This window comes from Pogona vitticeps, chromosome 1 (assembly GCF_051106095.1).
Source record: "Pogona vitticeps strain Pit_001003342236 chromosome 1, PviZW2.1, whole genome shotgun sequence".
In the NCBI taxonomy this organism is placed as follows: domain Eukaryota; kingdom Metazoa; phylum Chordata; class Lepidosauria; order Squamata; family Agamidae; genus Pogona; species Pogona vitticeps.
In genome coordinates, this window is record NC_135783.1 from 250455134 (window position 1) to 250479557 (window position 24424).

Below are 24424 nucleotides of genomic sequence, written 5' to 3' on the forward strand. Positions count from 1 at the left end.
GTATTAAATCATATTTCTCCAGGATGTGAATACAGAGCTGAAATAACAACCCCATAGTTTTTCTAGTGAAGTCAAGAGAGCCATTCTGATGAGTGGCATATCTTCCCAAAAGAATACTTAGGAAAGGGCACACAAACATGAGGGTGCTGCCTTATGATGACTGAAATCTGGTGCCTCAGCACAGTAAGTGTGCAGTCGGATGGACCTTTGTCACACAGTTCGATCTGCTTTAGAGATAGGCTGGTCTTTCCTTTTTTCCAGCAATCACATGCTATATGGGCTTTCATAAACCAGCTTCTCCCTGATCCATGCCTATCTGCACCTTTTTCGGTCCCTGTCAGGGGCAACTTTTTTAAAAAAAATGTGAGTATAATATCTCCATTTTTGTTTGTTTCCGGCATGGATGATGACAGAGATCAAACTAAAGCAGATGGCTGAACCTGTCAGTTTGCTGAATCTGCTTCAGGATCTAGTCAGTTATGAAGAAACTGAAAGGTTTTTCCTGCTCCCCCGTGGAGGGGGGAAATGAAGAGGAAACAAGTTGTTTGTGTGTGTGTGTGTTTTTTTTAAAATCCAATTGAATCCTGCACTGAATTGATTGCTTAGCAAACCAGTTCAGCACTACATAACTTTAAAATAAGTTTTATTTTTGTTTAAAAAAGGTGAGCACTTCCTCCTACTTCCCTGCAGAGGGAGAGACAAGAGGAGACAGGGAGATTCACCCCACCCACCCCAAAAAACACAAAAGACATCATGTTCGGCATCACTGATTTTGAACTGATTGTTCTTCTTAGTCCGTCAAGACATGAGAGCAGCTCTGGGCTGCAGTTGTGGCATGTATGTCTTTACACACACCTTCGGCTTGGTCCAGAGACTTCTGAGCAGCACACTGGATGGGGCTGAAGCAGTTTTGCATTGCCCTGCACACACACGCACACACAGGCACACCCACACACTGTGGGGCTGTTGAGAGACCATGCTGCCATTTGCCATTGCAAGGGATGGAAGAAAAAGAGGAGGAGGAGGAGGAGAGGGCAGTGTCTCTACCACCAGTGCTCAGCAGGTTAGGTAGCTGCACCTGGTGGGTCAGTGCTGCAGGGGACTATTTGGATGGTAACCCTGCCCCTCCACCTGGAGGACTGCAGAAGTCCTCTCCGCCTTCTGCACCAGGATGGGAGAAGGTGCCAAGACACAAAGGACTCTGCAGAGGCTGCAAGGATGCAACAACCCCAATGGCCACTCACTGCCCCTCATCCGCTTTTCTCTGGCTGAGAAGAACTACCACCACCATCACTCTCTTGACCTGTTCCCCACTCCACCTCAAGGGATTTTTCTTCCTTTCCATTTAAAGGGAGGAGTGGACTAAATAGGGTTGCTTGAGATGTAGTGTGGTTTCCTGTCCTGAAACCATGTGATCCTTGCATGCAGGTGTAAGGATCTCCCCAAATAGTACACCACACCACACCTCTATGTGATCTTAAGTGACTCTATTTAGCGAAAACCAGCCTGATGCAATTTGCCTGTCTAGTTACCCCTAAGTCATGACTAGAGTAGGACCATTGCAATGGAGGATTTGTTGACTCAACTCCTCCATAAGTTCTATGGATTCGATGTATCTACCCTAGTTGTGACCTACTACACCCTAGGCAACTGGATTTCAGCCACTGTCTTTCTCTGATCATTGGTCCATGTGGCCTCCATTGACTGTCAGATCTCTGAAGTCTTAAGGCCCAGGACTGTGAGCAAATGAGAACTTTAGAGATGCCAGGATGTCTTTACACAGAATCTCTTCTCTGCCACTGATTTGTAAGCTGTGCTTGTGGAAGACGGCTGATGAGCATTAAAAGAGGAAAAAATAAATACAAAGTTTTTAAAGAGACAGAGAGGCAAAGTGTAGTCATCCAGATCTTGTTGGACTGTAATTCACAGTACTTCCCATCATAGCCTCTTATGGCCAAGGGTCGAGGGGTGTCCAGTTACAGCTGGAGGGCTGTACTTGCCCACAACTTTTTTTAAAATCAGAGATATTGTGCTGCCATCCAGATACTGAAAATCTCTCTCTCTTCCTTCTAGTGCAAGAGACAAAATGTTGTTTCTTTCTGGGATTTTGAAAGATGACAAAAGCCAAAGATTTTGGAACACATGTCTCAAGACACAGCTATGAAAATGAATTTTGAAATAGGAGAGGTGGATGGAAAGGAAAGCACAACATTCCATGTGGGTTTCTGTTTGACATGTTCATTGTGTAAAGTATGTTTATCTTAATCTTTTTCGAGTTTTATTTTCCTCCTGGGATTCTCCAAAGAGGGACTTGAAGGTTTTTGTAATTGTAGCAAACTAATACATAAAGGAAAAACAGGAATTTCCCAGAGACTGAAAAAAACAATTTCTTTATTTAAAACGTTTGTATGCCACTTTTCACCATGCACATGTTTTCAGGGCACTCTTTTGGTGTTCTAGCATTAATGCTTTTTAAAAATGCTGAGTTATTAAAGCCAGTACAGCAAGAAAAACATTGTAACAAACTCAAGTGCCTGAATGTGAATTATTTTGCTAGGAGCTAAATTATATCAATACAAACATCTTTGCAGTAGAGGAGACAGCATTCCTCAACCAGGCCACCACTGCTGAGAAAACCCTTTGTTGTTCAGTATTACAGTTTTGCCAAAGGAGGCATTCAGAGAAAGGTCTCAGCAGAAGATTGTAAAGCATGGGTGGATTCACAGAGGCACTCCTTCAGATGTTGGGTCTCAAGGTCTTTAGGAATATAAAGATAAGTGCTGAGACTCTGAACTGGGCTTGTGAACAAACATGCAGCCTATATAATTCTTCTCTTAATTTGTTTTCAAAATTCTCGTTGTGTCTGTAAACCTGGTTGTACCAGTTAAAGTTTTCGCCTCTGCTCTGGAGCACTTTGAGTGTCTGAAATTAAGATAAAGACCAAGGCTCAGTGGGAAGGCTTGTGCTGTGTGTGCAGAAGGTATACAAAGCTGAGAGAGGATTCTGGAGATCCACTGCCAAGCCATGTTGGCAAAGCATAAGTAAGGTTATACCTTAGTACTGTATATGGCAGCTTCCTGTGTAACCTATGTAATTGTCTTCTAGGATAGCACTACATACAGTGCATTGTAGCAAGTCTACCAAGAGAGTATTAGAGAATTGATTCTGACTCAGAAATGACTGAAGCTGGCAAAAGGGATTCAGAGCCACCCGAGCCACCTAATTGACACATTTGAATTAGTACCTTGTCTCTGCAAGCTCCCACTGGCTCAGAAAACCCCCTTGGCTCCAGAGGGTAGTACAACATGGCCTGGCTGCTCTGTGTCTTCTAACAATGTGGCTGTAACCAAAAGGAATGGCTTTTGACAGCCTCCTAGGAAAATACACATGAGATTGCAGGCTCAAGGATTATATAGATGGGCAAAAGTGCTACAGTAGCTGGTCACAGTTCTTCTTGGGTCTGTGCTGCACTGCAAACGCCTGTCTTCAAATTCCGCCTGGAACAAACCTTTATAAACCTTTATACATCAAGCTCCTTGGTAGATCTTCACTTCTAGAGCAGTTCTTTGAAAACTTGGCTTAAATACTTAATGGATGGCTTTTGATCATAAACCTCTGATGTGGGAATGAACTTCCCATGGAAAGTGCCAGAATACTATTCTTTGTGCACCTCCTGCCAAAACAAAGTAAGCCAGCCTTTGAAATGGAAACAAAAAAAGTGCAGAAGGGCAAGGGAAAGGTACTGCTCTGAAGAGAGCAGTGCCTTTTGTCATGCAGACAGCAAGTTTAATAATGAAATTCAGCAGTATGGAAATCGGCACACATTTCATCACATGTTTTGTCCAGTATGGGTAAACCCCTACTGTCTGTTGGAGGTGATGAATAAGGTTTCAGGCTAGAAGACCTCATAGGAAGCCATGGCGCTAATGGTTTTATTAAACAGCTGCACCCTTCACCAGTCTGGCACTCTGCAGATGCCTTGGAGTACAGTTCATGCCATCTTCAGCTACATCTAGCCTAGTCTTGGCTGTGTTGGATGGAAATGATGAAACTTGTGACCCAACATATCTGGAGGGGCATCATTTGTGAGCTGGTGGAGCTGAATTCTTTGACTTTGTTAGTTCTGTATTAGACAGCTCAATCCCAGTAGGATCACACACTTCAGCACCAAGGACAGCTCCAGAGTGCTCATGATTTTTGGGGCTGTCACAGGCCTATATATTATGCTAATAAATAACAATATAACTTAAATAAAACTTGTTTTAGACATCAGCTCAAAGCAAAGGGTCTCAGTCCTTCACTTATTTACTGCATCAACACTGGATGTATGTGTTGGAGATGTGTACAGTGTCAAATCATTACAAGTTTGTGCATAGGTCTACCAATAACCTGAATATAAGTTCTGGATGCTGAGGAATGCAAAGTGATATCAGCTTTCGAGAGAGTTGAGCTCACTGAGAGCTCTCTCTAGAAGATGAGAAGCACAAATCACACTGTATGTTAAGTCCCCATTGCCAATCTTCAGAGACAAGGGCTTTCTGTAGAGTACAGTAGTGGGTGCCTAGAACTCTTATATGACCATAATAGTTATTTTACACTCTTCTATAGCTTCTTTAGAAGGATGCCTTCTACCTTTAGAGTTTTTTTCTCCATTCCTTTTCATTGCAAGAAATCTTTAAAAAAAGGAAAAAAAAGAAGGAAGTTGTCTAGTCAGAAAGTTGGTAACAGGGGCAGGTCACACTTGAGATGCATGTGTGAACAAGCTATCACAGATTTGAGCTGCCAGGCAGAACTTCTTGAAATTTTACATCATCACAGATAAAGTTTTTAGGGAAAACAGTTTGCAGACTTAGCTTTTAATAATTGTTATGCATATTCATCAGCCTTGCCCTCCTGATAACTTATTCTCTCATTCATTCTATTTATATTTTGCCTTTTTCCCAATAAAGAGAACATATAAAGAGAACCCTGCTGTGTACCAACAGTCTCCGTGCCTGAGCTGACGGAGGTAGTCTCGAACCTGGTGTTAAGGACTCCCAGGCTGTTGGTGCTGGGGGACCTCAACATCCATGCCAAGGCTGCCTTGACTGGGGCAGCTCAGGACTTCATGACCACCATGACAACCATGGGGCTGTCTCAATGTGTCTTCTGCCCGATGCATGAGAAGGGCCATACCTTGGACCTGGTCTTCTGAACCGGACTGGAAGATGGTTGTTTGGATGTGGAGGGGCTGGTTGTGACCCCATTGTCATGGTCAGACCACTTCCTGGTCAAGTTTAGTCTATTAGCTTCTCTTCCCCTCTGCAAGGGTGGGGGATCTATTAAGATGATCCGGCCTTGGAGACTAATGGATCCAGATGGTTTCCTGAATGCTCGGGGATTATCCGTCTGATATAGTTGGCGCTCCTGTCGAAGCTCAGGAGCGCCATGGAATAGGGAGATGACCCGGGCGGTTGACACGATTGCGCCTAAGTGCCCTCTCCGTGCTGGCCGAGCCCAGACAGCTCCTTGGTATACTTCTGAACTGCGGGCGATGAAGCGAGAGGGGAGACGGCTGGAGTGCAGGTGGAGGAAATCCTGCTGGGAGTCGGATCGAACACAACTTAGAGCCCATTATCGGGCCTATTTTGTGGCAATACAGCTGGCGAAACAGCAATATTTCCCCAGCCATATTGCTTTCTCAGAATGTCGTCCAGCAGAGCTGTTTAGGGTGGTCCGGGATCTTCTTCAACTGGGAAATCCAGTGGAGGTCCTGGACTGCTCACCAGCTCACTGTGATGAGTTTGCCATTCATTTTGAGGGGGAAATCGCGCAGATTCACAGTGAGTTGGACTCCACCATTACTGCAGAATCAGAGGATGTGTCCAGCGTGCCTTGCTTAGGTCAAGTATTAATGGATGAGTTTCAATTGTTAAGACTTGAGGATGTGGACAGGGTGCTTGGATCTGTCCGTTCTACCACCAGTCCACTCGACTCTTGCCCATCTTAGCTAATTGGAAGATCTGCCGGGGGGGGGGTGTTGCGGCTTGGTCTGGGAGGCTGTGAATGCCTCTTTGAGAGAGGGAGTGGTCCCTACCATGTTGAAAGAGGCAGTAATTCAGCTACTCCTAAAAAAGCCTAACCTGGACCCAAGGCTGGTGGTTAACTATCGACCAGTGGCGAATCTCCCTTATTTGGTCAAGGTGTTGGAGTGGGTTGTGGCCGGCCAACTGCAGGCACTGCTGTATGAAACGGTTTTTCTGGATCCATTTCAGTTGGGTTTCAGGCCTGGTTTTGGCATGGAGACTGCCTTGGTCGCCCTCTACGATGACTTTTGCCGGAGAGAGACGGGGGGAGTGTGACCCTGTTGATACTCCTGGACCTCTCAGTGGCTTTCAACACCATCGACCATGGTGTCCTTCTGGATAGGCTGGCTGGGTTGGGAGTTGGGGGCACCGCTTTACGGTGGTTCTGCTCCTTCCTAGCTGACCGTGTCCAGAGGGTGGTGCTGGGGGACAGTTGCTCTGCCCCATGGCATTTATGTCATGGGGTCCTCAGGATTCGACACTGTCCCCCATGCTGTTTAACATCTACATGAAACTGCTGGGAGAGGTCATCAGGAAGTTTGGGCTGAGGAGTCAGCAATATGCTGACGACACTCAGCTCTACCTCTCATTTTCCACCAATCCAGGTGAGACGGTTTCTGTGCTGAACTCATATCTGGATCTGATAATGGACTGGATGAGGGTTAATAAATTGAAACTCAATCCAGACAAGATGGAAGTGCTGTTAGTGAGTGCTTCGCCATGCAGGCTGGAGGGCCATTTCCCTGCCCTGAGTGGGGTTACACTCCCCCTAAGGGACAGGGTCCGCAGCCTGGGGGTGTAACTCTGGAAGCCCAGGTGGATTCAGTGGCCAGGGGCCCCTTCCTTCCGCTGCGGAAATTATACCAGCTACGTCCCTACCTGGACGAGCGGAGTCTCATGACAGTTACACATGCACTGGTAACATCTCGTATAGATTATTGCAATGTGCTGTATGTGGGGCTGCCTTTGAAGACGGTCCGGTGACTGCAACTGGTCCAGAATCCAGCTGTGCAGCTAGTGAATGGTGGGGCCACTAGGGAACACATCAAGCCGATTCTGTTTAAATTACATTGGCTACCAGCTGCTGCCCGGGCCCAATTCAAAGTGCTTGTTTTGACATATAAAGCCCTAAACAGCTTGGAACCTGGAAACCTGAAGGACCGCCTCCTTCCATATGAACCTACCTGGCAGTTAAGATCTAGCCAGGGTGCCCTTTTGAAAGAGCCATCCCTTAAGGAGTTAAGAGGGATGGCTTGTAGACAAAGGGCCTTTTCAGCAGCTGCTCCCAGACTATGGAATGCCCTCTGAAGGGAGATTCGTCTGGTGTCGATGCTGATGATATTTCAACACCAAGTCAAAACCTTCCTGTTCCAGAAGGCTTTTAATTGAAATAATATCAACTGTGGGTCCTGATGACAATTTTTAGAGTATATATTTTAATTGTATTTTAATTGTTTGTTTGTTTGTTTGTTTGATTGATTGATTGATTGATTGATTGATTGATTGATTGATTTATTTATTTATTTATTTATTTATTTATTTATTTATTTATTTACTGTTGTAAGCCACCCAGAGACCTTTGGGTAGTGTGGGTGGCATATAAATTAAATAAATACATGAATAAAATAAATTTGGAGGGATTATTTCAGGCTTTGCTTTTTGGTACTCTCGCAGAATTTTGGTTTAGCATAGACTAAATGTTGCATGAGCTGGTACATGAGCTTCTTTACCCCGCTGTGATAAGAAACTGTTCTTTTTATGGTATATGGCTGCTCTTTTTTAAAAGACTGGATGATTTTGTCTAAAGTGCTGTCTGTTAACATGTGGCCTCTGGCTTAATATTAATTTTTTTGTTGGTCCACTAAGAGATTATGATTAGGAAGCAAGCAGGGTATAAATATTTAAAACAAAAATGTAGAGGCCACCTTTTTGGTGCACTGAGTGGGAGGATATTTTTATTTTCAGACTCTTACAATCAGCAGAAGCAGCAGAATTATTCTCGTTAATAGGGTTCTCACAAATGTGTTGGGCATCCAAACCAAGAAGGGTGTATGTAAGAGAGGGACTTTGGCAGAGATGGAAACCCCCTTTCCCATCAGTAAAATATTAGAGCAGATTAAATTATCCCCCACTCTCCATCCCTTCCATGTACCTCATAAAGAGATATATTCGTTCATCTTTTCGCCACTGGTGAATAACTTGGAAAACATCTAGGAGTGGCTCAGGAGGTTATGTTCAGAAGTAGCTGTGCCTAAATGCCTTTGCCCTTGAGAGTCAGCAAAGGATGATTCTGTTCTTTCTCCTCTCCAGTGAAATTAAGTCACTGGGAGAGGAGTTTTCCTCGCAGTTAATCCTCCCCAACAAAATACACAGTGATCCCATTAATTATTATTATGTATTGCATTGAAACAAATTGCAGGCTAAGTATAACAGAATTTAGAGCGGCAGAGTGCTGATGTGCTAAGGGAGAATGTTCCTCTAGGCTCTACTGTTAATAAACCTTTTTAGCTGGAGGAATCCATTTACTACCTCTGGAATAATCTGTCTATTTTGTAGTGACCTCTGAATAAGGCCAACTCCATGTGAAAAGACTTGGCTGTGTATTATCCAGAACAGAATCATTTGTGCACAGAAAATGAGACAAGTGATGGGGAAATAATGAGAACAAACTAAAGAGCAGGGTTATTAGTAAAATTTTGATAAGATATGAACAAGGTGGAAAAGAGGGCCCTGTCCTCTATGGCGTAATCAGTTGTCTGGGGTGTGGTGAGGAGTGGAGAAAAGGGTTTACCTGCCAGCAAGGATCCCTCTAAGGCATGTGGCTATGTGAACATGCACAACTCCGCTTCCCTCCGTGCATCTTTCCTTCTCTGTGCAGCCCCTTTGGTTCTGGCCACAACAGAACCCTGCGCATGTGGGGGGGGCAGAGTCGCACATGCACACAGGGGAGAAGTCATGAGTGGAAGAGGTGGAGCCCAACCCAACAGGGCTGAAATTTAGCAGGTATGTTGCCTGCCGGAGAACTCCGTGATACATACTCCCTATGTACTTATTTGTACTTAAGCTTTCAGAAGTCCACAGTATACTTTTTAAAAACCTGAACCATGAAAACAATGTTACCGTCATACAGTTGCTCATAAGTGTAGTATCAGTATGTAAATAAATAACCGAGTTTCAGTGCGTGATATAAAATGTTCTGCAGCAAAAATTATGAAGTTACAGCTACTAAAAATGAACGGATCCTTCCTTAGCTAAAAGCAGCAGGTACTGTCAGAAAAATGACAATGTGCTGGTGTGAGTGGGTTCAGGTCTCGCTTCCCATGGTTCCGCGGTTTAAGCCTCCAAAAGTGGTGAAGGTTCTTTTTTTTTACACAAAACCGTTTTATTAACCAACGTTTTTTTAACCAACAAAGAAGTGTCATAAACAACAACCTCTATTGGGCCAATGGGCTCTTCCAACAGGTTTCGTCTGAACCAACAATCTTTCCATTTGGATTTGGCAAAAGAATTTACCAATGAGGGTTCACCCCAAATCACTCATGGTCATTGGTTTTCCATGTAGGATTCCTTAGGCTGGGACAAATAGTCCCGCAGAATTGGGTGTCTCACCCATTCCATTCCCTTTTGGTGGGACTTCCAGGCTAGCTGGGGCTGGTTGGTGTGGGTCGGCTCTCCTTCTTCCAGAGATCTCCTTTTTTGGGATACACGTACACTGCCCATTCTATAGGCTCAGCCCCTTCCAATTGTACGGCAATGCCTCCCTTCTCTCCCTTTATGGGATCTATTCTTTCCGTCTATTTTAGTCTCTGTTCTGTTTGCCGGGCAGTATTGCTGACGCCTCACTATCTCTTTGAGGGGAGGTTTCATCTTAGTTTTCTCCCAAGTCCAGAGATCCTCCATTTCCAACCATCCCCATCCTATCAGAATGTCCTCCTCCTTCTCTCTCTTTCTGTCCTCCTCCTCCCATTCTATGTCCTTTTCCCAATCCACCTCTCCTTTTATTCCCTCCTCCACCTCCCTTACCAAGTATCCTCTGCTATTGAGAGATTTGTCTTGTTTTCCTGTGCTTTTCCTCTCTCTCTGTCCTGCTCTTTTTCTGCAGTCGTAGATGGGCCATTGTTGGCAGTGTGGTATAAATAGTCTCATAGCTCTTGCTAGTGGACAATTGAAGGGATGGCTCACCCTCTTCCTTGAGAGTTGTTGCTTGTTCCTTCTCATAGCTAGGCTTCAGTGATAAATGCTTGTCTTCTAAGGCTCTGTATGGTTTAGAAAGCGGGGAAAAATTGTATGGACGAATCCTAAAAGAGCCTTTAATTCATTTATAGTGTGCTACTATAGTTTTTAAAAAAATATCCAGTTTCATGGAAATTAGAAACAGACTATCTCTGATCTTCATGATTGCCTTCAACTGTCAATAATTTGCTGCTTCTGTCTTTAGCATAGCAAAGGCATCTCAGAGTCCTGTAGAGGTTAATGACAATGTATACATATATGCCATTTTGAAAAACAAAGACACCAAGAGAGTTGAAATTATTTCATTTTTAAAAAATCTATTATGAATTGTGCAATCATTAAATGTGTCTGTTTGTGTGGCCAGGTTTTTATCCTGTCGGGCATTGCTCTTCTCCTTAATTTGAGAAGGACTTGAGATATAGCAAAGTTCATAAGGCAGAATTCATAAAGATCTCGAGGTCTTTATGGCAGAAAAGAGTCCTGAATCTATCTCTTCAGCATCTTAGCTAACACTGAGTTTGCAAGATACTGAGAATTTCTTAGGACAGCCTGGCCACATGCATGACACCTGCTAAAAGTTGTAATGAATATCATTGGTGGAGATTTTTGATGCAATATACTTTGGTTATTATTAAACACTTGAAAAGATAGAGGCTAAGCAGGACAGTCTCAGGCAAATCCTTATAGAGTCATTTATTACAAGACATGGGGTAGAACAATGCAGTAATTCTTTCCTGTAAACAAAGGAACAGCGTTCTAGAATGAAAGGTAAATCAGTCCCTTCTTGGCTGGCAGGGTGCAGCGCACCAGTACTTTTCTAACAATCAATGACCTCTAATCCTAGATGACCTATTGGAGAATAAGGTTTTAATAAAGCACTTCCACAAAACATCATGTGCCAGTGACTCATGCAGTACTTGAGACAGGGGATGATCACATCTCACATCAATTCCTAGGACACTGACTGAGATGCTAAACTTGTTTTGTCTACCAGCTCATCAGGAGGTTGCTGGTTATTGGAAATGTTTCCTAATGCAAGCTGCAAGGTCTAATTAATATGTTATGTGATGGGTACATCTGCTGCAGAGAACTCAAGCTTATGGCCATAGTCATTTCTGGGCAACAACTGCCCCCACTTCTACTCAACAAAGAAACATAACAAACAAACAAATAGGGTGGTGACACCCGTTCTCCCGCTGTCATTCATGAAAACCACCTGGGACTAACTTCAAAACAAAATCATGCACATAAAGTTTAATCTGTTCTTAATTTCAGCTTACCCTGTCCCAGTAGTGAAAATAACTGATACCTCTGGGTTGCAGATGTGAGGCTAACCTTACTAATGCAAGAGATGAGAAAAGTTACTCTTTTGGCTGCAGCCATTAGAAGTGCTGGCTGCCGCATTTGGCTGCAATCTAAGAAAGTAACTTCTTATCTCTGCAAAGAATCTCCTCCTCCAGCAGCTTTCACTGGTTGGAATCAGCTTGAATGGCATTAAGCCACTCAATGTGAGGCCAGCCATGCAAAGTGAGATCCCTATTGGCGTTGTTTCTTAGCAGCAACTATGCTACAGTAATCTTGTATGCAGCAGACCTAAAATGATGCTCTCATGATGCATATTAACTAAAAAAAGTTGTAGCCAGTAGGGTTTCCCATCTCTTTTTCTGGCCAGAAGCTTATAATAGCTGTTTAGCAGATAGAAATTAAAGTTTCTTCCATCTCTTACTGGGGAAAGCTATACTTGTTGACTTTCAGACTGTTGCATGGTGATTATGTAGTAATTGCCCCTTATTTATGCAGTCATAATGGATTGAAAGAGATTTAAAGTCACAATGGGTTGAACAATCCTATGCACTGTACAGCATTCACACGTACTTGGGAGTAAGTCCCATTGAACTGATGGGGCTCTCGTCCAAATGAGCAGACAGGTGGAGGACTGTGTGAGGTGTTAGTGAAAACCCAGTGGTAGACTCTTGGTGTAAACATGCTTGAGGGAGAATTTGATGAAGGAGAACAGAAATGCAGTAGGTGCAAATATGGAATATTATTATCTTAACCGTGGTTGTTCAACAAGCAGCCAATAGGAGGCCATAAGGACTTCATATCATACATAAACAGATTCACACATCTGTGGTGATGAAAAGTCATTGTACAGTACAGAGAGTGTTTAACTTAACCTCTGGCTCAAGGATGAGGAAAATGTGGCCCTTCAGATGTTGTTAAACTGCAACTTCCATCTGCCCTTGCCAGCATAATCTATTGTGAGGCATGTTGGAGGTGGCCAGTGCCGTGATCTATGGGGAACCAAATTTTGTTCATGCCTCCTTTAGGGCGAACTCTGTATGTAGGAACTATAATGAAAAAAGGCCAGAAGGGTTAACAAAGGGAATATTCTTACAAGTTGTGAGGCTCTCAAAGTGGAAGCCATGGTAGGAGTGCCGCTGCTCCCGAAGAGTAACAGCCAGACTCAGACATCCCCCCCACCATCCCCACCGCGACGGGAAGAGAGAGGAGTGGAGACCCCTGATTGGGGGACAGAATGCGGCGGAACCCTTACCCTGAACAAGGGGGTGGATACCCGGGACCTAGAAGAGGTGGTGAAGGGGTTAAAGATTGCCCGTGAAACGGGACGGGTTCAGGCGGGAAGAAGGGGGGAGGAGATAGAAGCAGGGATGGGGGATATAAGGGGGAAGACCAGGGACATTCCAGGCGGTTGGGAGTGGGTCTGGATGGAGGACCCCTGGACCCACAAATGGGAGCAAGTCCGGATTCCCCACGAGGAGGCAGAAAAACGCCGGCAACTGGGGTTGAAGCCTCGCCCTTCCTACTGGGGAGAGACTGAGGCCAAAGAGTGGCGGAGAAAGCTATGAGAGGAGCGAGAGGCGGTCGCCAGAGAACTAGAACGTAAACGTCAATGGCATATCGCCGAGTTGAAGAAACTGGGGGGTTACCCGGTCCTTGGGGATTCGAAGGAGGAGAGGGATCCTCCTGGGATGGCTGGAGTGGGGATGAGGAGACCTTACCCTTGATTTCCCTCGAAGAAGAATTGAACCCTGGACTAGGACCTGTGCCGCCTTCAACAGGTCCTTGGAACCCAGAGAACACCAATCCCTTTGTACATAGTTTGTGGACTCCTTCCAAGCCTAACCTTGGTCTCCAAACCTCCTTGAACCCTTTCATGGGTGTAGTTACCGATGATGTTAATGTTGGAATAAATACAATCCCGTTTGATGTTCCTTCTGTGCCTCGTGAATTTATTGAAGAAAAGACAGCCCACACCAACGAACCCTCACATAAGTATACAGTGAAATGTTTGTGTGGAGTAGCATTTAAGGGTCGTGGGAGTGGAAGAAACGTCTACTAATTTCTTTACTTATCATGAGAATAAAAAGGAGTGGCCTCTAGTGACCTTTCAAAAGTAGAGATGGTCTCATGTTAACCTCTGGTCAGTCTCTGTACGGGGCTGCATTGTCTCTGTGGTGCCATCCCTTTTTTCCTCAATCTCCATTTGTCTGTTCTTCCAGGCAATTGCTCTAACTCAGGACAGCCATCATGGACAGTAATATTGTCGAACACCAACTTAGTGGTAAGTATCATGAACAGAGAACACCATCTTTGTTACAGTGTTACTCGGAAATATTAATTCAGGTAAAATCTTCTTGCTGCAAATGGAAAAACACAGAGCTTGGAAAATCCTGCTCCTCTCTCTCTCTCTCTCTCTCTCTCTCTCTCTCTCTCTCTCGACTTTATCTCTCCAAGCTTCCTAGCCAGCATGATGAATTGTGGTTTAAAACACAAACAAGCCACTTTTTGAAGCTGTGCTAAAGCATAATTATTTAATGTTTAAACAGCCATTTTCTGGGCTAATTTCTAGTTGGGTAGGAAGGATGTATTGTAACCTATTGTAACCTCAGATGGGGTGTCCAAATAACCATTGAGGGTTATATCACAGCATGTCATGTGATGTAGCCTTCACCTTCCGGCCCATGTTTCTCTAACTGTTTCTCTGGGTTTTAAGGGCCAAATTAAACAGAGTGTGAAAACATTAATGTTTTGGACAACAGCTCCCAAACCTCCAGTGACCTTGCTACTTCAAGTGGTTATGAGAGTTGTAGTTTAAAAAAAGTAATATTTCAAAGCTTTGAAACCTTATAATATCACTGGGATTAATGTGAGTACTATAGGGACGCATGCTAGAAATGCAGGGAAGTGAACTCCATTCTCCTTTACATGAATTCAGATTCCTAGGGCCAGCTGAGTATGGTTCAAGGTTACTAAAAGAAAGTGTAGTCTTGAGTCTTGGTCTATATAATTTTAAGAGTTCCTGGAAAACAGGTGGGGCCCAAGAAGATTGGAGGTAAAAAAAAAAAATGGGCCCCATCTATAAAAAGGGGGCAAAAAGAGGATCTGGGCAATATTCAGCTGGTCAACTTGACACCAGTTTCCAGAAAGCTTTTTGGAATGTATCATTAAACAATTGGTGTGTGACCACTTAGGAAAAAATGCTGTGATTTCTAACAATTAGAATGATATTCTCAAAAATAAATCATGCCACATTAATGTTGCTTCTTTTTTTGACAGTGTTACAAGCTTTGTACATCAGGGGAATACTGTTGGTATAGTGTATTTTGATTTCAGCATGGCTCCTCATGATATTCCTAGTATAATATACTGTAGACTAGATCAGTGGTTCTTAACCTTGGGTTACTCAGGTGTTTTTGGACTGCAACTCCCAGAAGCCTTCACCACCAGCTGTACTGGCTGAGGTTTCTGGGAGTTGCAGTTCAAAAACACCTGAGTAACCCAAGGTTAAGAACCACTGGACTAGATTGTGGTTCCCAACTTTGAGTAACCCAGGTGTTCTTCAACTGCAGTTCCCAGAAATGTGAGTCAGCACAGCTGGTAGTGAAGGATTCTGGGAGTTGCAGTCCAAAAACACCTGAGTTGCCCAAAGTTGGGAGCCACTGGACTAGTCAATTATACTTTTAGGTGAATTTGTAGCTCGTTGATGGATCCTACCCAAAGAATGCACATCAGTAGTTTCTCATCATCTTGGGGAGAAGTAATAAGTAAATTTCCATATGGTTCTGACCTGGGTCCAGTGTTGTTTAGCAACTATACAGATAACTTGGAAAAAGTAAAGAGGATGCATTGCAAATTTGCAGTGATGCCAGACTGGAAAAAGGAGCTAATACCCCCCCCCCAAGAACAAAGCTGAGATTCAGGGGAACCTTAACAAACTGGAGAACTGGATCAAAGCAAACAAATGAACCAACAAATTTCAGCAGGGCTAAATCTGAATATCTACTTAATGGCAGGAAACTCAGGTGCATAAAAGTAGAATGGGTGACACCTGGCTCAGTAGTAATATGTCTGAGAAATATCTAAGGGTCTTAGTACACTAAAGACATGACTTCATTTATTGAAGATTGTTCATGATAGGTCCTTTTGGAAGTCACTGATTCAGCGTAAGTTGGAAGTAACGTTGTTGGCAGGTAACAATGTCAAGCTGTCACCATCTTATATTTGGGCATCTGATGATTCCTGCGTAAGTGAAGAACTTCACATTCTTCTTTGTTGAACCTTCACTAGTTTGTTTGGCTATTTCTTCAAGCTGTTAAGGACATCTCAAATCCTGATTCTGTCTTCTGGCATCTTCAGATTTGGTGAACATCACCAAATATCACCCTTATCCAAGTCACATGTATACAGATGTTGACCAACAGCAGGGCCAGAACAACACTTGTCATTTCCTTTCAGAACAGTGAGAAATCATTGGTGAGCAAGTTTGGGTATGATCCATCAATCAGCTACAAATCCACCTGTGACGTTATGTAATCCACATCTTAACAGTTTGGTCACTAAAATATCAAGGTGCACAACATCCACAAAATTCCTTTGAGATACCAAGCTTGTAGCTTGAAATAAAGAGATAAGACTAGGTACTGTATATCAAAACCAAGTAAAAATACCATCTTTTATATACAAAAAAGACATGGTATAAAAAAGTATGTGCTAGGCTAGTTTAAGGAACTCTCATAGATCACAATTTGTTTCTTTATTTCTTTGATATTCACATTTGAGTGAATTAAGCAGGAGAGATTTTCTGGGCCAGGATGAAATCCACAGTACAAAGTAGAAATCTTTGCTATAGTGTATATGTATCCTGGAAAGATTATTGTGAGTCAGCCTGTGAAGAGATTAATTAGATAAATATGGAAACAAAGTATCTGAGAAACAAACAGAATGTAAAACATTATTTTTCTAAACCACAAGGGAGGAAATTGAATTTTAATGATAATCACTGAGAAAAAATGCATTCGTTTAAAAAGTCATGAACATCTAAGCTGCAAGAAGAAAAATGAATCTTTAAATGGTAGTATTTACAGGTCAGTACAAATATTGATTAGGAATTACATAGTGTGAAATTCTTCAGCAAAAGATTTTTTGAACGTGAAGAAGGGATGCAAAGATGAGAACAAAATATTCTCTTTTTTTAGTCCAAAGAGTTAGTTTAGTTTGTAAAGAAATGTTCCTTTTTACAAAGATACTATAGCCCAGATTTTAAATTTTAAAATGTGTAATGTAATAGATTCAATCCCATTTTGCTATGACCTGAATGGGGGGAATGCTCTTTGCTGTAAATAGAGTGGGGGGTGAGGAGTTAATTATCTGTACTCTGAATCTCAGTCTCCATCTTGTGCTAGCATTGCTAATGTGTCAAAGGAAATATGAGACAGAAGGTAATTTATTTCATTGTTCTAAGACTTCTTTAGTTGGGAGTATAGTAGTTATCACTGCCATAGAAGACCCACTGAATAAATGGAAATTCAGTAAAAGTTGATTCAGTGGGTCGGTTCCAGTATGCTCACTGTTTGTGTAAAATGTATTTATTTTAATTTCAAAAAATATATTATTAATCGTCCCCACAGCAGAAGATTTCTGGATGAAGTATCTCTCATGAGAAGTGATGGCTTATTTTATGAGAACTCTTGGGTTTTTTTCAGTCATAAAAAATCCACCGGGATGGGAAATAGGAGTCTACATTACTGGTGCACTTGTTCTCCTGGGAATAGCTGGAGTAAACCTCTGGAAACTTTGGAAATCTGGCAGCTATCCTGCACCATCTCCATTTCCAAACTACGACTACAGATACTTGGAACAAAAGTATGGATCTACATATTCACAGATCAAACAAAAGGTAACTAACAATTTTTGACACTCTTGAGAAATCCCTCTGTCTGTCATCACCATCCATCATCTGTCTTGCTATCAAAGTATCTACAGTTGCTCAAGAGCACCCTCTTGAGTCCAAGACTTTTATAAGACAGTGAGGGCTTGCTTCTCCTCCTCATACTGTGATAACTGCTAATGCTACTTGCCACCATTCTTATTGTTTGTTGAAATACCTTTTGTTATTTGTTCAAATAGCATTTGTTATTTATGGGAGCAGGAATGACGAGTTCTGAGACAGGGTGTATAATGGTCAGAGAAGTAAGAAAGGTGGATGATTTTGGCAGTGCAATGCTGTGAGGAAGCCAAGGTGAGACAATGGAAGACCAGGGAGGATTGCAGAAGTTACAGTCATAGAAGATGCCACCTGGCTATTTAAGGTGTGAAAATCTGAGACCTTTCCATTGGGTCTTTTTCTCTGTTTCCAAGAGTTCCTTATGCAGTAGCTGTGGAATCCACCCAGAGTGGTAGAATATACCAGATGGCTGGGATATAAATTAAAGAAAGAAGGAAAGAAAAAATCTGAATAAATTTATATCCCTCTTTTCTTCTCTCTTTCTTTTCCCTTTTGTATCATGTCTGTTGGATTGTAATTACACAGTTTCCAGGTCTGAACTGCACTGAATGCATTAGCAGAAAAGCAGTAGAGAACTGTGAAATTAATGTGTATGAGACATGCCTATTTTTTAACACATATTTTCTGGATAGAGAATACAGCTACCTTTGTTTCCTAACAGACTGTAACAAGCTTTCTAGTTGTTCTCTTTCTCCACAGTCTTCACAATAGCCGATAAATTATGAGCTAAAAACTTCAATTTATGCTGTCCCTTTTTTTTCCAGATCTAGCCAGTGCTGCTAATGGCCAAAGAAGATACAAACTGCAATTAGTCCAGCAACATCTGGAAGGTCACAATCCCCATCCCTGTTTTAATGTAAAAGCAGTATTGTCCTGAAACAGGGATGAGGAAAGTATAGCACTCCAGTTGTTGTTGGACTGGAATTGCGATCAGTACTAGTCAAGATAGCTAAAGGTGACAGATAATTGGAGTTACAGTACTACAGCATCTTGAAGGCCAGACATTCCCCATATGTGTTCTTTTGGACTATCTTATATTTCAACTTTCTGTGTTTTAAAATATTATGCATAATTATGATTTTTTCAAATCAATCATTATCTTTGTTGTAGTTATTTGCATTTCACAGCAAATCTGTTGTCCTACTTCATATACCCTAACAGTCCTTCTGAATGTCTCCTAAATCTATTGTATTGCTCCTTTTGACAACTATTACACACGGATGTGTAAGTAATATCCTCAAATGGGACTGGTGGTGAGGAAAGAGAAAGTTATGTGTCCATTCTGGATGGAAAATTCCAGGCTTTCCCCATTTCTGAGCTTTTGAGATGGCATCTACTGGCTTTGCAACAGTGTGGAAGTTGATGCTTAGAGAAGCAATTTGTATTAAAACTGAATGACACATCTATTAAATTAGTTGATGGCTATAGGTGGATTTCTGTTGCTTGTGCCTTCATTACACACCCATCATTTCTTACAGAAAATATGTGAAGTGTAGGAAATAGCAACATTCAACACTTCTGTATAGAGTGGATTTGGGAGACAAACCTGGCATGAGGCCTGTGCAAGCTGAGTTATTGTGAAATGGGAAAGCCAGAGTGTGGAGAAGGAGGGCTGAATTTAAATGTGCCAGGTTTCAGTATCTTGACCCTTTCTGATTTTGATTGTTTGCTGTCATGAATGGTTGAGAACTAGACTGGAGTAGAATCTCTTGTACATTTGTAAAACCTATAGGCCAGAATCCAATCAAATATGTAGGCCAGTGTAAGGCTAACAGTATAAATTTCAGCTGTAAATAGCAATTAATTAAGAAAATTGCTGCTTGTATTTCTTGTCACACTCCACATCATGATTTGAGTTCAACAAGGAATATGAATGTCGACATCTTAACTAGTGGCAGTTTTCCACTGAGGTTTTTACTGCTGAGCTTACACTGGTGAGTGTAAATAGTAGGATTCCAGCCATAAAAATGAGAAAGACAGTTTAAAAGAGTGAATTCACTGGACATTAGTGATAATCCATTCAACTTAATCAATGATGAATAGTCTTATGTGGCAGAAATTAAGGAACCTTACAAACTGAATGTGTACCTGCTTAAGATAGCTACCTCCCAGTCTATTTGCCTAGGAGTAACTGGAATGTTTTGGTCTGAGGAGCCTCTTTGAGGCAAGCAGGCAGAGGACACTGACAAAGAGAGAAGGTGAGGGGAAGCAGGAATTGCCTGCCCTTCTAAAGTCTTCCATGAGTCCGTTAACATTGGCAAACCCAGGAAAGCCCATGACTGCATAAATTGGTCTATTGATCCTCAGTCAAAGTTAATATATTCCAGCAGAGGATGAAGGCTTAATGGTTTGAAGCTAAATTTCTAGTTATCTTGTTCGAAATACAGTAGTCTAGGCTGCCTATGTAGAGAAGTACAATGTCCGTGGCAGGAATGTGATTTCAAAATGAAAATTGGTGTTTGATATTGATTACAGGGTTTCTGATTATGGCAGTGGTCTTTGAATCAATCTTCCCAATTCATAAACACTAGGGAATGTCATGCTCATTGCCAGAGCATTTTTGCATACATAACTTCCCTGCTTCAGTCCCGCCAGAACTGAGAAATAGCGAGGGGCACAAACCAGAGGGGCCGCACATTCCCTTCCGCTGCCTCCCTGGCAAAAGACCCACTCAGAGAATGGGGCACAATATGAGTTCTTCTGCCAGCTCATAAAACAGGTTAAATCCTCCTCCTCTTTTGCCTGTCCTGTCTCCTTGTCTGAGTGGGCGATCAGCCAAGGAGCCGTGGCAGGAAACCCCATGCTCCTGGGGAGGTGGGGGACAGGAACATGCAGCACCTGTGGCGCCAGGTGTAGGAACTGACACGAACCTTCGCATCAAGACTCCTGCCTTATCTCTACTGAGAAACATTCCTGCCTGAAATGCCACAGAGCCATTGTTACATAGTGTTAAAACTTTTTGGTTAGATCAGTAGTTCCTAACCTTGGATCATCTAGGTGTCCTTGGACTGCAGCTCCCAGAAACCCTGACCAGCACAGCTAGTGGTGAAGGCATCTGGGAACTACAGTCCAAAAACATCTGAGTTGCCCAAGGTTGGGAACCACTGGGCTAAATGATTAGCAAGAGACCTGCATTCCCATGTCACCCCTAGTCCCAGCTCCCTCATTTTCTAGCAAAAAAAGGAATGAATTTTGTTCCATGAGATCTCCAGGAATGGCAATTCACCTTATACATCTGTCAGAGCCCTCCTGCACCATTTAACCTCTCCCCCAAATACCCACTTTTCAGAACCGGAAGTGAATGTCTAGCCACTTCCAGTGTCTTTTAAAAAAAACATTTCTGCCATTTTTGGTGATCTGTGCAGCCTTCCAGGGGGTCCCTGGCACATAGAATTGGCCACCAATGTTGCTCACCCCTGGGCTAGACAAATCGGTGAACTCTATATAAGGCAGTTTTGTAGAAATGCCTGCTGTTCACGGTATTAGCTGTCCACAGTTCTATTCTACAGTTTAAAAGGTGTTGTACACAGATTGCTTTTTGGTGGACAAAAGTATTCTAAAAATACTCTTCACCTTTGGTGTTTTTTTCCCTTCTATAATACGGGAAACCTTTTGTATAGGAATTGTTTGTATCAGAACTGTTGATGGATCATCAGTAGTTTCTCCCCAAGTAATATGCTATTGGTTGTTGTGGGTTTTTCAGGTTCTTTGGCCGTGTTCTGAAGGTTGTTCTTCCTGACATTTCGCCAGTCTCTGTGGCCGGCAACTTCAGAGGACTGGAGTAGTACTCTGTGCTCCGGTGTAGTTGGCTTGGGAGTGCCAGCTACACCAGAGTGCTTCAGAGTTCTGTCCTCTGAAGACGCCAGCCACAGAGACTGGCGAAACGTCAGGAAGAACAACCTTCAGAACACGGCCAAAGAGCCCGAAAAACCCACAACCATTAGATCCTGGCCGTGAAGGCCTTTGCGAATACATTAATATGCTATTATTAAATGGAGTCCACATTAAATGCATGCCCTTAACTGAAGCTGGTATGCAGCAAAAAAATGAAAGATACAAAATGGGTATCCAGATTTTAAAGTAGGAAAGAACTGTAGTCTGCTTGAATATGCCAAGGAGAAACTACACATGTGTTGGAAGAACCACATATGAAAAGTAGAAAACAAGAACCATCTATAAAACCACTCAGTTCTGAGAGCCACTGTGCCAGTCCACCGCTTCAGAAACAGGAAACCCATGACATCTTAAAAGGCTTGCAAGTGCCTCTTACGTACGAAAGCTCATCCAACAATATATTTGTTATTCAAGGCATCACAAGATTTGTTTGTTTCTTTTACTCATTCTGATGCTGAGTAATAAAAGCACACAGAGGACTAGAGATCAATCCAGTGATGAAGACTTTAAAAAAAGAGTAAAGAAATTGCCATAGGTTTTTTTTCCACCTCTGTGAGTCACAACTATTGATATAGACATCTTTCAAGGGATTTATTTATTTATTTATTTATTTATTTTGCATCTTCTGAGTAGCAATCCTAATGTCTGAATTGACATAGATCTTGACTTCAGATGTTCATTATATAGTAATTCACAGCTGCAAAATCTCACTTCTTACTTCCATTTTAATTTCCTTTATTTTTCATTGTATTTAAGTAAGAGATTTCTTTATAAAGTGAATGTTTTCTCAGGGAAAGGAAGCAATAATTTTTTCACAACTTCAAAGATGTGATGTACAGCACGTTTCAATCAGCTTTGCTGTGAATGTTTTATTTGTGTGAATATGTAATCCTGCTTTGGGACCTACAAAAGTTCCTTGCTTTATGAACAACAGTAAATATTCTGGAATTAATCATGAGTGCTGAAGAGTTTTCTGTTGTCTTGTTGTCTATAGAGAGCTGCAAGCAACTTCCGGAAGGCAGGAGAAAGGACGTCTCCTATTCGCAAACCAAGCCTGAAAATGGATGACACTTTTGAAAACATAAATGAGTTGGGCACTCTGGAACTGATGAATAAAGATCTTGAGTTAGCCCCCTATGGGCCATTGAAAAAATCTATCTCCACTGATTCCCTCAGTTCTATCTCCTCCATCGGGAATAACTTTGGCCAAGAGTTCACAGTTGGACAAGTGGAAGTCAACATGGAATACAATGTGAACTCCAACACTTTGCATGTCACATTGCTTCAGGGAAAAGATCTCATGGAGAAGGAAGATGTCAACTTTGAATCATGTTTTGTGCGCATCAGTTTGCTCCCAGATGAACAAATTGTTGGCATTTCTAGGGTAAGTTTTTCCATTATCTTCACTTGTAATCATTGATGCATTATACAGGGCTACCAATTTGTTGGAGCTGTTTTTCCACAAATCTTCCAACAACAATAATAATTGCATGCTGTCAAGTTTATTCTGACTAATGACTACTCTTTCCAGGGTTTTCTAAGTAGAAAGTATTTTAAAATGACATACCATTCTCTGGTTTATTCAGCTGTTTATATAACTGCCCCGTAATATGAGTTCTTCAACCATCTCATAAAACAGATTAAATCAGGACAGTCTGTGAAGATTGACCACTTTGAGGGAACGGGGAATTGAAGGTTTAGTACTCCCTAGGCCTATTTTTCAGTTAGTAAATTTCATCTAATTTTCAGCTCAGAGGAGTGCACGCCTGCAACTTGAAAACAAATTTTTCTTCAGATCTCTGTCCCCAGTGTCCTTTTCATTTTACAGAACTGGTTTAATTGCTCCTGTTAAAGTTAGCAATTTGACAGATGGTATCCTAAACAACATTCAGATAGAAGGCTGAGGCTTTAGTATTAAATGTTTGATCCTCCACAAAAGGCTTCTGTCATGATTGAGAGATGTGGGTGCCTAACTGAAAGAAAATAATGCATAATGGTTGTGTAAATTCCTTTAGGTCTTTTCAAAGCAGCAGTCATGCCCATTTTAGCAGGCCCTGTCTTCATTAGGGTGGAACATGTGGCCATTTTCTTTTTCCCTGCCCCATCTCACTTACTTTGAGTTTAATAGATGCTGTCTCACAAAGCAGTAGTATTGATATAGTGCTAATAGCACAGCTAACTGCATCCTTTAAGGCCACTAACATTTTTGCAGTGTTTCTCCTGTAGCAGTCTTGAGCATTTTCAAATCTGGGACCCACTTTCAGCTGAAATAGTATTTGAGGATCCAGTTCTACATATATTTGTCTGGCGATGCTGCTGCTGTTGTGGAGGATCTTATGCCAAGCAGTGTCAGAATAGTGGGTCTTTGTGTTGGAGACCGGTATTGTAGTGTTGTCTTGTCTTGTCAAAAAGTATTTTTATTAACCATATTAAGTGAAGAAGTGTATTAATAACAGGCAGAAAGGATTTGTAGTTTGAACTCTTACAAAATTGAAGCTTCTGAGCAAGAAGCTGTTGTGAATCTGTTGCAGCCGTCTGGAAATTAACCACAGAAATTAATAATTACAACAGATGTTAAAAAGAGGAACCTGACCAGTCATGAACCCAAACCATGAAATGTACTGTCTAAAATGTTAAATAAGTCCCTAGGTATACTTATAATTTGTAAGTGAAATGATGTCTGTGGTTGACACATGTTCTGACTAAGGTATAAAATCTGTGGTTTTGGACAGATGGTGCCTTTACCCAGATTGGACTTGAGGGGCACTGTGCCATTCCCTGATCATGGTCTTAAATAAATTTCTGCTTCTTTTTCAGAATAGCCGTTTCTGATGTTTATTACGTTTTCTTATTTTACATATTTTTTTACACTTAATTGGACGGCCTCCAGATATTTTGGCCTACAACTCTCATCATTCTCCAA

The 24424-nt window shown here is 42.1% G+C and overlaps 1 protein-coding gene across 9 annotated transcripts in view; it reads left to right on the plus strand.

Annotated features, from left to right (window-relative positions):
* SYT12 (synaptotagmin 12) overlaps nucleotides 1-24424 on the plus strand; it is an 84764-nt gene that overhangs the window by 8792 nt on the left and 51548 nt on the right. For 5 of the 9 annotated variants that reach the window (XM_072985574.2, XM_072985573.2, XM_020784208.3 and 2 more), the window contains 3 exons: nucleotides 13823-13884; nucleotides 17306-17499; nucleotides 22496-22885. In XM_072985574.2, the coding sequence (XP_072841675.2) occupies nucleotides 13851-13884; nucleotides 17306-17499; nucleotides 22496-22885 (618 nt within the window). In that variant the 5' untranslated portion in view covers nucleotides 13823-13850. Of the gene's footprint in view, nucleotides 1-2; nucleotides 2251-13822; nucleotides 13885-17305; nucleotides 17500-22495; nucleotides 22886-24424 lie in introns of those variants that run through there. The other 4 variants (XM_072985570.2, XM_020784210.3, XM_072985572.2 and 1 more) reach the window with 3 other exon arrangements.